At 38.7% G+C, this 12,933-nt stretch overlaps 1 protein-coding gene across 5 annotated transcripts in view; it reads left to right on the plus strand.

Annotated features, from left to right (window-relative positions):
* The first annotated feature begins 2,799 nt into the window (after positions 1–2,799).
* Positions 2,800–12,933, plus strand: part of golga4 (golgin A4) — a 28,947-nt gene continuing 18,813 nt past the window's right edge. For 2 of the 5 annotated variants that reach the window (XM_042501530.2, XM_042501532.2), the window contains exons 1-10: positions 2,800–3,032; positions 4,540–4,617; positions 6,288–6,389; positions 9,539–9,607; positions 9,701–10,030; positions 10,910–10,957; positions 11,073–11,129; positions 11,233–11,331; positions 11,867–12,014; positions 12,157–12,347. In XM_042501530.2, the coding sequence (XP_042357464.2) occupies positions 2,955–3,032; positions 4,540–4,617; positions 6,288–6,389; positions 9,539–9,607; positions 9,701–10,030; positions 10,910–10,957; positions 11,073–11,129; positions 11,233–11,331; positions 11,867–12,014; positions 12,157–12,347 (1,200 nt within the window). In that variant the 5' untranslated portion in view covers positions 2,800–2,954. The remainder of the gene's footprint in view (positions 3,033–4,539; positions 4,618–6,287; positions 6,390–9,538; positions 9,608–9,700; positions 10,031–10,909; positions 10,958–11,072; positions 11,130–11,232; positions 11,332–11,866; positions 12,015–12,156; positions 12,348–12,933) is intronic. The other 3 variants (XM_042501531.2, XM_042501534.2, XM_042501535.2) reach the window with 3 other exon arrangements.

Consider the following 12,933-nt stretch of genomic DNA (forward strand, 5'->3'; position numbering starts at 1 on the left):
ATCGTTCATACTCACTGTTCCAGGCACCCATCATAGATCAAAAGCCCTGCTGAGTTGTAAGCACTAAAGCCAGAATGGTGAAAAAATGCAAATCATATCTTCATTTTAGTCCTCATTTTAATGCATTTAGGGCCTACAACAGCATGTTTTTTATTCTTTTTCCACTAGACAGCAAAGTCTGACTCAGATGTGTTTATATCAGATATCTGCACATGGCCAGATCCCAAAGGAAGGAACTATTTAAACCATTACTCACGCCCACAGTGTGAACTTCTCTGTCTGTTACAGTTTTTATTATATTACCCAAGGACATGACTCAGATGAAGAGCAAACATACAGACTTTCTATTTTTAGATATGCATTGATATAAGATTAATATAAAGCATAAGAGTGCAGAGACTGCCACAGATCATCACATAAACAATAAACAAGAACACACCGATCTGTGTGTGTAGTGTATGTATGTTTCTAATGAAACAAAACTAATATTTGTAAATCACTGTGGCTTAGTACTGGCTCATCCTAAACAAATTCTCCAAGTTTCACAAAAAATATATTTGTTGGCCCTTACATTATGAGTTGTTGATCCCCTCTGCAGCATAAAAAAATAAATATGTTCTTTTTGAAACTGGTCCAGGTGTAGCAACACAAAGGCATTAATAACAATACAAAAAGCCACTAAAATGGCAACACTGGTATCACTGCAGCTTTTCTCTGTGATGTTCACTTTTAAGGATGCCGCCAAAGAATAAAGAGAAAGTGATTAATGTTCTTTTGGCAGGGAAATGAAGTAGTCTCAATAGCACATACAGTTTAAAACATTATGTAAGTCTTGGTAGTTTAGCTTTCAACTGGCCTGAAGCAAAATCTCAGTAAAACGTGTTGAAACAGTGCCCTCTTCTGTCCAAGCAAAACCTCCTCTGCAGTAACTTTTATTTATTTATTTATTTTTTAAGTGTGTTAGGTTTTTGTGTTCCTATTTGGCGCATGGTTTTAAAAGTTTAAAGACCTGGGGTTTGTCCCAGACAGATTCAATGATGATGAATAAAGGGATAAGACAGAGAAAGAATACATGTACAAAACATATGTTTCAACAAATTAAGATTTAGAAGTATTTTCACTGTTTTCACATCAGAAAATATGAATGTGAAAGTTTGTCTTCAATACTACATCCTGATCAATTCTGCATGGATCAAACTAACAAACTAAGTATGCTTCAATTTTATTATTATCCCAGAGGGCAATTTGTTTTGCAGCAAGTGCAAAACATAGGAAAAACACACAAAAGCACAAACAATATGACACAGAAACATACAGCAACAACAACACCGTGTCCACCGTAACTTCATAGGGCCTACTGTTACTGTCACTACTGTTACTGTCAACATCCTCATCATCATCAGCATAATCAATACTACAAGTACAATATGCACATTCACTGTCACCCTATCATCATCATCATCATCATCATCATCATCATCATCATCATCACAGGTAATGAACAATCAGACCAGTTGCCTCCTTCTGCTATCAGTATTTAAAACATGAATGGAGACAGAATTGGAGTTCCTGGAGCTTAGGTGTAGGTCAGAAGGTAATAGCTTGTACTCAGAGTTTAGGGGATAGGCACAGTCAGAGTAAATGACTGATGCTTCTTTGAGCAACTGCTCATTAAATAAGTTATTTAAAACTACTGAACTGTAGCCTAGTCCCATTTTATGACTTGCCTCTTTCACAGTCTTAGCGAGGATCAATTTTAACACATTCAACCAGCAGGAACTATTGAGAGCATGAACAATATATATGGCTGCAGCAAACCTACGAAATTTTAAAGTAGAGCCATGTGGTTTTTGTTTAACAGAGCCCAAACTACAGAGCATTTGTTTTTCTCTTGCTCGGCTACTTACCAATTTTGGCAATATGTTTACATTTTGATGAATATTGGGACTGAAAATCCCTCTATATGGATGGTCTCTGAAAGAAAATTTGAAAAAAAAAAAAAAAATGGTAAAATTATTCTGGGTGAAAATCATATTCACATGTGCAAATGAAAACTAACCAACAGCCAGCCCTCCATAAGCTGTTTTAAGAATGAAGTCATTCATAAAGATGAAGATAATCAGTCCCTGAATGAGTTGTACAATGTCATGTCTAAGTCTCTTGCACTATAAGTAATAGTCCTTGCTTTCTATGGGGTTTACTGGTTTGTTTTCTATCATATTGTAACCCCACAAATGTTTTTGTTTTGCTTTATCTGTACAATAACTCACCTCTGTCTGCGCATTAAACTCCGGACTTAGCTCCATGTCACTCTACACTGCTGACTTTATTTTTATTTATTCAGATACTGTTCCGCACTTTACACATGTATATATGTATATATGTACAGTCTCTTAGTTTTTTTTTTAGTTTTTTTTAAGCATATTCCTTTATATTCTATTAATAATGTGTGCTCTTTATTCTCTGTTCTATCTATCTATCTATCTATCTATCTATCTATCTATCTATCTATCTATCTATCTATCTATCCATCTATTTCATTCCACTCTTTCATTTCATTTCAATTGACTGGGATATATGTTTTTATATTTCTGGCTTTTAATGTTTAAAGATTGCGGTGCCGTTCTTAACATGATTGTATTTTAAATTTTTCAAATTTAAATTTAAAAAAGGATCTACTGAGAGCTACCTGGGACATCACAGGTGCTACTAGTCTTCTCCACAGGTGGCGCTGTGGCTAATTCATCTCTGACTGTCCCTTTAACTCTGACGTTTCAGTTTTTCTCCACGTTGGCCGCACATGCGCAGAGAGCCCGGTCACCTGCTGGATATCAGAAACCAACAAGGAAGTCTGACACCGAGGACTGGATGTCAGGCTAAACTAAAACAAAAATACATCTCCGCCGGATAGGAGACATCTGCTCGTCAGCTGTTATCTACACAGGCGTGACAAGATGTTTAAAAAACTGAAGCAGAAGATTAACGAGGAGCAGTCGCCGCAGAGGAATGCGCAGTCACAACAGCAGGCCCAGGTTGGTTGTGTGTTGCTAACTAGCTAAGCTAATGTCTGTTTACATTGCTGAGCTGCTAGCTCAGGAAGATAAGTTAGCTGTCGTTTCGCATTGCTCGAGGTTCATGCCCCGAAAATGTTTATTTAGTAATATTTAATTGACATAACGTAATAAAGGGTTAACTTTTGTTTACTTGTATGCTCAGTTTGCCCTTTTGCTTTCCTCCAAACGTCAGCACCATGCTAATCATTTAGCTGCCCAACTTAGCTGTCATCAGCTGCTGCTAAAACTTGTAACTGGTATATCTCGTCGCCCCACGTATAAAAAAACCACCCAACAGGCTCGTGTACTTCGTCGAGCTAAAACTCTGTCAGTGAATCTTGTAATAGAAACTGAGACAGTAAGGGCGTGTCTGTTTTATGTTGCTTGCGTTGGCTGCAAGTGGATGTCAGCTGGCAGCTTTATTTGACACATGCAAATCCCGCCGGTGTCAAACGCCAGCCGTCACAGTACAAAAATATAAAACGTTAGAGAAAGTGGAATTCATCAAGGAAGTTTAAGTAAATAATCATTACAAACATTGTTACAAAGCTGCTTTGTCCTGTGTTCATCGTAACCCCGCTGGTCAGGTTCAACCTGTCTTTATTTGCCAGTGCAGTTTGTCAATGTTTTGCAGATATTGACTAGATCTTTTAGCTGGTCACTGTATTTTGGACACATAATTCGGTCTCTTTACGGCTCTATTGTCTGGCTTTGCTTTAATATGCAAAACCTACATGTACTCGTTTGTCAAACCTCCTTAGCAGCTGTAAAAGGCAACTGCTTGATATTTGTGGTTAGTGTGTCGTAATTGTATTGTATGTTCTATATATATTCTATTGTAAGTTTCTTCAGATTTCTTTTGATGTAAGAAAGCAATATTTCATATTGCATGATATTTCTTCGCCCACGTCTTATTAATGGTTTAAGTTTCTCTTAATGGCCCTTGTGTGGAGCAAACTGTAATTTGCTACTTTTTGTGCTTGCAATTCACGTCACCCATTGTCTTGTTGTAAAACCCAAAGCTGATTGGGTTCAAAGGTGAAGACTGACAAACAGTAGGGTAAAATCACAAGAATAGTTAGCATAGGAAAATAGACGTATTACAGTGGCACATTGTATGTTGAAGACCCCTCTGAGGCTAATAATGATTTGTGATATTGGACATTATGGATCAAGTTGAAATTGAGTTGAAATTACTATTTTTACACCCCTTTTGGGCATATTTTGTTATAGGGCTCTAATTAACTTTGACTCGATTAATCTAGAAAGTACTTGAGTTGCCTTTGGGTATGAAATGTGCTGTATGAATAAATTTGCCTTACCTTGCCTTGCTATCAAATTAATGTATGTCAAGTAACTAAAATACTTGGATTCTCAAAACCTTATCAGAATTAGAAAGAAGAGCACAGGTATAAGTATGAGATTTGTGGAGCAGGATGCTGTGTTTTGATACAGATATTCTTTTTCTTTTTCTTTTATTGAACAGATGGGCAGTGTTGACCGGCGCAGCAGTCAAACCCCGCCGTTTCTTCATGATGGCTCACCCGCTCCCAGTGACAGAGAGGTGAGCATGGGGTCAGCTTCTGATAGATAAGCTAAATATTTAATATCTTTGAGTTCAAACTGCAGCCTGCAAAAGTGTCATGTTCTCTCCCCGGCTTATATTCTAATTTTCAACACAGAATAATGTTTCTGTCAGTCATGTGTTTTGTTGTGCTTAATGCTCCGTCAATAACAAACCAGTCCCTTTTTGACTGCTGTGCCATGTGAAAGCAAATCAGTGACTAAGTAGTGCTTTCAGTTTTCAAAGTGTGCAGGCTACCCATTTTCAGTACTCATTATCTACTCTCAAATTAAATAGTCTGAACTCTCTGTCCTGAATTGATCATAATTTGTTAATATGATAAAATATGCATAGTATTCCTGCATCGTCGCTGTTCCGTCATGTTAGGCAGCAGATGGCAACCTGTCACCAAAGGGTCCTTATGATTTCATGAGCTGGAATAACATTGCCATAAACTGATCTTGTAGAGCAATCAGCACTGTGATCACTTCATATGCAGGTATGGTTTGTTAAGCTTCCTCTACAGTTAACTGCATGTATTATCGCATGGGAAAAGGACGTAGAAATTAAGATTAAATTCATGGCATTGTAATGTTCATCCTTAAAAGCGCTCGGCCAATTATTATTATTAGGTCTGTTGCTAAAAAGCTTTCTAACATAAATTAAATATTGTGCAATATATGTACAATAGCTCCTCTGATGAAACAACAACATATATATCTTTATTATTCTGTGAAAAGAGATTCTGATTCTGAAAAAAAAAAACATTTTAATGGTGGAGAGTCAATCACATTTCATCCTGTGTATGAATAATTGATGTATCCTCCTCTGAGTTTTTTTTTCTCTCTCTGGTGATTTGTTGTAATATTTTCCTCCAGTGGATATGGGCAAGTTTTTGCAAGACTTCTTTGATTCATTTGACAGAGGTAGACCAGCAATGAGGTACCAAACACGACTGTAAGGCTGATGATGCAACAGCTGGTTAATACATCTATTTTAGGGCTTAGATATGGATGTTAACAGTTTCGGCTGTTTGATCTTGAGATCAAAAAATGGGCTTAATCACTCATTCATGACACGTTTTCTACATTTCAACACTGCAGACTCCGAACTGGAATAGTGACAGTGCCCCTTTCTGCTCAGGTTTCTATACTCTCACTTTCTCCCTTATCCTGTGGAAGCACCGATGTGTTGTTGTAACTTTGGGCCCATTTGCTCTCAGCGTAGAAGCTTCTTATCATTGCAGCATCTTTTTTCACCTCACAAATCTGTAACACTTTGACATCTCTGAAAATGTGTGTATTTGATTATTGGAAACAAATTTAGCCTATTTTTGACGTCATCGTAATTTAAGACTGCATGCAGAGATGTCAAACTGTTATTCATAACATTAATGTTGATTGAGTGTTACACTTTCCCGCTTTTCTTATTTTTCTTCCTGTCCCATGTAGTCTCTCACCCTCTGTCTCTCTGTCTCTCTCTCTCCATCTCTCTCCCTCTCTCTCTATCTCTTCATCCATCTCAGTCTCTCTTGGCCAGCCACGTCTGGACAGTCTGGCTGGACACTCCCTTCAGCGCTATTTCACACTCATGGTGTTGTTTTTCTCATTGCTCTCTGTGTTCCTCTCCTTTCCCCACCTTTCGTCCCGTTACTGCACTGACGGGGTCAGATGCTGGCCGGGATGATAGCAGAGCCCGCTTTTCTCTCTGAATATACTATCTTTGCTCTGGACCATTCAAAACGACCCAAAACGGCCCAGGTAGCCAGTGTGGTGAGTTTGTCCTCACTTCCTGTCTCCTCCTCCTCATCTTTCTCCTCCTCCTCCTCCTCCTCCTCCTCCTCCTCTTGCCCTGTTCCTTCCTCCTGTCTCCGTGCCTTTGGGGAATCGGTAGAGGATGTGGCCCACGTAGGGACAGCTTGTTCCCTGCTCTCTGTCTCCTGTTTCCTTTGGATTTAGCAACAAGAAGGCATCTCGTATCTAGGCTAACCCTGCATCTAATGGGAGTTATGGTTTAAACTTTGGGATAGAAGCTTGTGTGCTTTTCTGCCGTATGTTGGTTTATTGCCCCACCTTTCAGTTCTTATGAGCTGTCACAGAATTGAATATTGCCCCCTCGTCTTTAGGTATCCTTAGTTGCTTGCCGTACAGACCCTCAACACCCTGTGATGTTGCCTGATGGCCTCTGTCCCCTCTCCCAACAAGTCTGTTTATTTGGAGAGTTGCCGTTTTCATTTTAAAAGCTATAGACACACTTTTTAAGCAGTTGAAATGCTGCATTTCGCATAACTTTTCCAAATAAACAAACAAACCAGAGCACCCTTGTAGATGCGCTTGTGGAACTCAAAAGCTAGATGATGTGTGTTCGTACGTCTAAGAAGTGAGAGCAGTGGAGGACAACGAAATTTGAAAAAATTAATCTTTTGTGATAGGAACAGTTTTAAATGCATACAGTAAAATCATGTTTCTAACATTTCGTATATGTCTGTTTAAATGTCTAAGATACATGTAACCTTTAATGTGAATGTTTGTTTGATGTACAATAGATAATTGTGTTTTGACTACTAATGAACTGCTCTGTGTGAAGGGAGTTTGGCATGCTATTTGCAGTTACTTTAATGGACATCTATTATAAAACTCTAATTTAAAATGCTGATTTAGGTTGTTTACCCAAACAATTTATATTTAAAGAACAGTGTGTAGGATTTAGTGGCATCTAGCAGATGGCGACTGCAGATGGCAACAAGCTAAAAGTTCTCCCATGTGCTAAGCATGAACTCCCTGTTTGGATTTCTTCAGTATTCATTGTTTAGAGATTTTTATAGGGAGCTGAATTATCAGCAGAGGCCTCCTCATCTCCAAAATAAACAGACCAGGTGATTAAAACCAGTGCAAATACTGGAAAAAAGCGTTTTTCAGTGAACCTTTTTCCAACACTGCATCTCGCGGAGGGGCTGTTAATGATGATTAGTCTGGTCTGAGCGGGGGAGAAACATGGTGGTGTAACGTGGCAGACTCCGTGGACAATGACCCGCTCCCCATGTAGATATAAACAACTCATCCTTCAATAACGAAAACGCTCTTATTATTTTTTGAAGGTGATTGGACTCTACAGAAAACCTAATTTTTATATTCCATTTCTGTCAATAGCTCTAACTCCTACACACTGAACTTTTAATACTTTTATAATTGTCCAGTGATATGAGTATTTATATTTGCAAAAATAGTGTGCCATTCATTGTAAAAATCATGAACTTCTTTTTGGGGTCAGTGGTAACAACCTTGTCAGTGTTCACCAAATGCCAGTCAGGGTGTACTTTTTAAGTGACTAAATTAATGTTTGAGTCTTGAACTCTGTGCCCTATGACTCTTTATTACACCCACACCTAAATAAAATTGAATTGAGAAATTAGCATATAAAATATGTAAATAAATTAAAATGATCAGGGTAGCCTAACGACTTTTCCTCTGTTGATACAACCGCTTTTGTACTTTGTCCATAATTGACTAATACATAATTGAATTATTGCTCTACAGTCTTGAGTGCTTTAATGTGTAGCAGCTACAGATACGATCGGTGCTAATATCATGTCCTGTGATTAACCACACATAACTTAAATTCATCACTGTCATTGTCATTTTCCATCTACATTTTATTCAAATGTTATCTACACGAAGTGTAAATTGCTCAATCCAGCGCTAGTAATCCCATCAATCTATCTCATCCATTCACTCCTTTTGTTGATTTTTTACATTTTATTTTGGAGGAACCAACTTGTTTCACCAGCTATGTTTGTCTTTTGACGAGAGCTTTTTTGAAGGAATCTTTTGGTCTGTTGAAAATATGTTTGTGCTTGGTACTTGATCAAGGTAACAGTTGCCGTGTTTACTATTGTAAGCAACAGTGTTTTGGATTCAGAACGTCTTTGAACGTAGTCGATCAGGTTTTGTCTGTGAGACTTGGGAAGTGTTTGGACATGCAGTACTGAAACACAGTAGGGGCATTCAAGTCTTGGTTGGTGACGGGCATCTCCAAGGGATGACACAGACGGAGAAGTAGTCAGTAAGTATAATATGCTATATAGAGTTTTTAAAGTTAGTCACTTATTCCTGTTTATTGGCATGAAGCTGTGAGAATCAGTTAAAGTAAAGACAAAATTATCTCTGACTTTATTAAAAGTGAACTTCTATTACTTACAGTAAAATTAATGCTTACTTTAAATTATTTTAGCTTTGTTAAACCACACAAACACACACACATTGAATCTAACAACTGGCCAAGTGCACAGATAAATGAATAAATACATTTGATCATTTGGTTTTAAACGTCACCATCCCCACAAAAGAAATACACTACGATGGCCATTGCTGCATAGCAAGCAAAAACAGATCCTGTCTCATTAAGGACTTCCCCACAAGAAACAGGACAGACACATAATCCAGAGGAAGGACTAGCTCGGAGCTGGACAAGGGAGGAGGAAATATGCTTACTCCGATTCTGCTTCTAACAAGTCAACTAAACCAACTGAGCTGCAAAATGTTTACTTACTTTAAATAGGACTCTCTTGTGCTCTTGTAATACAGCTGCACACGGCACTGCCAAGCATCTTTAATACAATACCAGCTCTCCTTCTCGACTATTAACTGTCTGTTTGTTCTGACCTCATGGCTGTTCTGTAGTCTAGTTTTAACCCTTTTTTTGTTCAATGTACAGTAGAGATGCCTTCTTTTATGTATTTAACCCCTCTGTTTTTTCCAAGTTGCATGAGGGTACCCATTGCCCCTGCATTGCTCCCAGCAATACTAATATTGCTCCCTCCAGAGTAATCAGGGAGAGCCACGCTGGGTGTGGATGACTAACTGGCCCAGGACAAGTTCACTGGCACAGTTTTTCTTTCTCTCATAATCTGTTTTATCTGCAGAGCACCCCTAAAGGACCAGCAAGATCTCCCAGAGGTAGCATCAATGGAGATGGAAGCGCTTCTCCTCATGTACGTTCATTATCCGTTCTTCTCTTACCTCCTCTCTGATTTATTGCTCATTCATTGTTTGAGATGGCCTTTTAAAGCAATTTCTTGATCCAGCAGAGAGAGGAGACACAGTCATTTGCCCAGAAACTGCAGTTAAGGGTTCCCTCAATGGAGTCGTTGATTCGTGGTGGTGCCAGTCGGGCAGAAAACCTGTTTCGCTCTCCTTCGAAAGAAAACCTGGTCCGAAGCTCATCGCGTGACTCCCTGACACCATTGGGAGAAAACGACTCCCCTGGCGCCCCCACATATGACCCCCCATCAGATATTGAGAGTGAGGCTGAGGAGCCACCAGGAACTGCAGAGTCCCTTTCCAAAGAGCAGTTGTTGCACCGACTGCTCAGAGTGGAGAGGAGCCTGGGGAAGTACCGAGGGAAGTACTCCGAGGTGAGAGTCACAAAGAAAATACAAGGTACAAGGTAGATTTATTAGTCATTTTTTAAAAAAAATGACATTCAGATTTCGCCTTGATCTTGCTACATCTTTGGAGTTGAAGGGGAAGTTGATTAAAATCATCACCTACTATGAAAATTCCATCCAGCTGCTTTGGCTTGTTGTCGCTGATGTTATCATACAATTCCTGCAGTGCATTTTTGAATTTGCATCAGAGTCTTGTGTCCTGTTGGCTCTGAACAAGGTCTGCCCATCCAGTGTAATAGCTTGATCCGGGATGTTAGGGGTTAATTATGTCTCTGTGTAGATGTGCACAAAGCAGTCTCTGATTTCCCATTGTTGAGTAAGCCTCAATCACATCTCATCCACTTTATCTCCTGCGACCGTACAATCTCTCTTAGGTCATGGATAACCTGGAATAGTCATGGAATTGGTAAAAAATTAATTGAAAGTGTAGAAAAGTCATGGAAATTTGTTTTGTGTAATGAATTTGTTACAGTAACATTCTGTGGGTAACCTTCCATATGATGTAACATAATGGCAAAATTATTTTCTCTCGTGTGACGTTTTGTTTACCATCACGTTTCTTCATTTTCTCCCCTTGTTCATCTCTCCCTCCATGTATGCCAGCTAAAAAAATTTGTTAAAAAAATGTTTTTGAAATTTTGTCCACGAAAATGTGTGGGAACACTGTTACAAAATTCAACCTGTTATAGAAATGGTGTGTAACTATAGCTATTTTGATATATCCGCATTCATGATTTTCTTTGTTTGTTTCTTTATTTGTTTGTTTGTTTGTTTCTTTATTTGTTTGTTTGTTTCTTTCTTTTTGTTTCTCTCCCTTTTACTTACCTCCACTTCTTAACCAAACAGCTGGTTACTGCGTACCGAACAGTACAGCGAGATAAAGAAAAAACGCAGGTAATTTCCTCTAACTACAATGTTTGCTAATATTTTATTTAAATCTGAGGTTTTCCTGCAGTTTCTTCATCATACTGAATTGATCAGTGTTCATTTCTGTCCTGCCTCCTCTCAGGTCATCCTCAGTCAGAGTCAAGATAAAGCGCTCCGCAGGATAGGGGAGCTGCGGGAGGTATGGCTCTATGTTATGAATGTTGTTAACTTTCTAGGTCAGTGTCTGTCGTCCTTTTTGATGACGTATTTACGTGTCAGTGAACATATTGAATGATTTCTAGGAGCTTCAAATGGACCAGCAGGCAAAGAAACACTTACAAGACGAGTTTGATGCTGCATTGGAAGAGAAAGACCAAATGATCACTGTTCTCCAAACACAGGTGAGTGATAGTATATGGACGGTGATATGGATATGATATTAACTTATTGCGAAATCTGCAACTTTCAGGAATCACAAGCCAGCAAAGTCTGACTTAAAATCAGGTAGAAATGTATTCTTCACCTATACAATACTTGATATATGTTCAAATATGAATGTGAAAAAACAACATCAACCATAATCATAAAATAATTTTAACTTGTGCATTGAACCAGCACAGTGATACAATGTATGATTGCCACTGGTGCAACCTAGAGTCGTGTTGATATATGCTAGTGTGTATAAACATGGCTGATAAATAAAGAGATAGATATTATGAAGAAACCAAAGAGGTAAATTTCTCTGTGGGGATTGCCACGTGCTAATTTGACTAATTATTCTTTGTTGTGATATATTAAATAATAATAATAATTTCCAAATCATTACAAATAAAAACACAAAAACATATAGAATATATAATACATAGAATAATGCTGGATTTGAGTCTTTAACCCAAATAGTTAGATGTTAATTGTACCTTTTGCGCTCTCTAACAGGTTGCTCTGTTGAAGAAACGAGCCAAGGGCTTCTCTGAGGGTGCTCTGCCACCTGATGGTGACGTTGTACAATCTGAAGATGCAGACTCAGTCTCTTCCACACAAAGTCCTTTGAAGGAGCAGGAAGCAGAGGCTGAGGTCACTGAGGGTATGCACATTTGTTTTATGCATAGTTATACTCTGGTTTGGAGCAAAAGCAAAACATTGAATTACTGTGTATGAGAGTTATATGAGAATCATTTTTAGTGCTAATGCTATCTTTTAACCAGTGCATTTTATTTTCTGAGCAGGAGAGGGCAACAGTGATCCAACCAAACTCATGGAGGCTCTGCAGAAGAGAGTGAAGAGGCAGGAAAACCTGCTGCAGAAGTGCAAAGAAGTGATGCGGACACACAAGGAGCGGAGCGCCCAGCTGGGCAGTGAGAATGAAACTCTGCAGGAGCAGCTGCAGGAGAGACTGCAGGAACTGGAGAAGATGAAGGTGGATAACCTGTGTTAATACTGATACTAGAGTGTCGACCATGGTCATACTTTAATATGAGTGCATTTTTCAGTCAGTTTAATCTGCAGATTTGATAAAGTATCTGCTTATACTCATCACTTTGTCAGTGTTTTAAGTACAAACTAACCACATAATCAATAGAAACTGATGTGGCGGTAAACTGTAATTATGAAGAGGTCTGGTTAAAATTAGGCTTGGCTGTGATGCTGCAAATGACTGAACAGTGTGCTCAGGGTAATTAATGTTGTTTTGCAAAATGTATGCCAAATACTTAACGGCCCACCGATAATGTGACTCAATTATCTCAGTGACACAGTGGATCTCTGTGGTTCTCAGAGTCCAAACATCCAAATTCTCTGGCAAAGCTCCAGGACGAGGATTCATGTCAGCGCGACATGACTGAACCGTTGTTTTCACTGATTTGAAAACATTTTGCTTCGGTGGTATGATCTGCTTGTTTAGTTTATCTGTGGCCGCTCTGATGTTTTGCAGCGTCTGATAACAAATGTTTGTTGGTACAAAGTCACTGTGATAATAGACAGCACGTCTGTGGCTCTATGTTGAT

Source organism: Plectropomus leopardus, chromosome 13 (assembly GCF_026936395.1).
Source record: "Plectropomus leopardus strain MGB_pleo_1.0 chromosome 13, ASM2693639v1, whole genome shotgun sequence".
Classification (NCBI taxonomy): Eukaryota; Metazoa; Chordata; class Actinopteri; order Perciformes; family Serranidae; genus Plectropomus; species Plectropomus leopardus.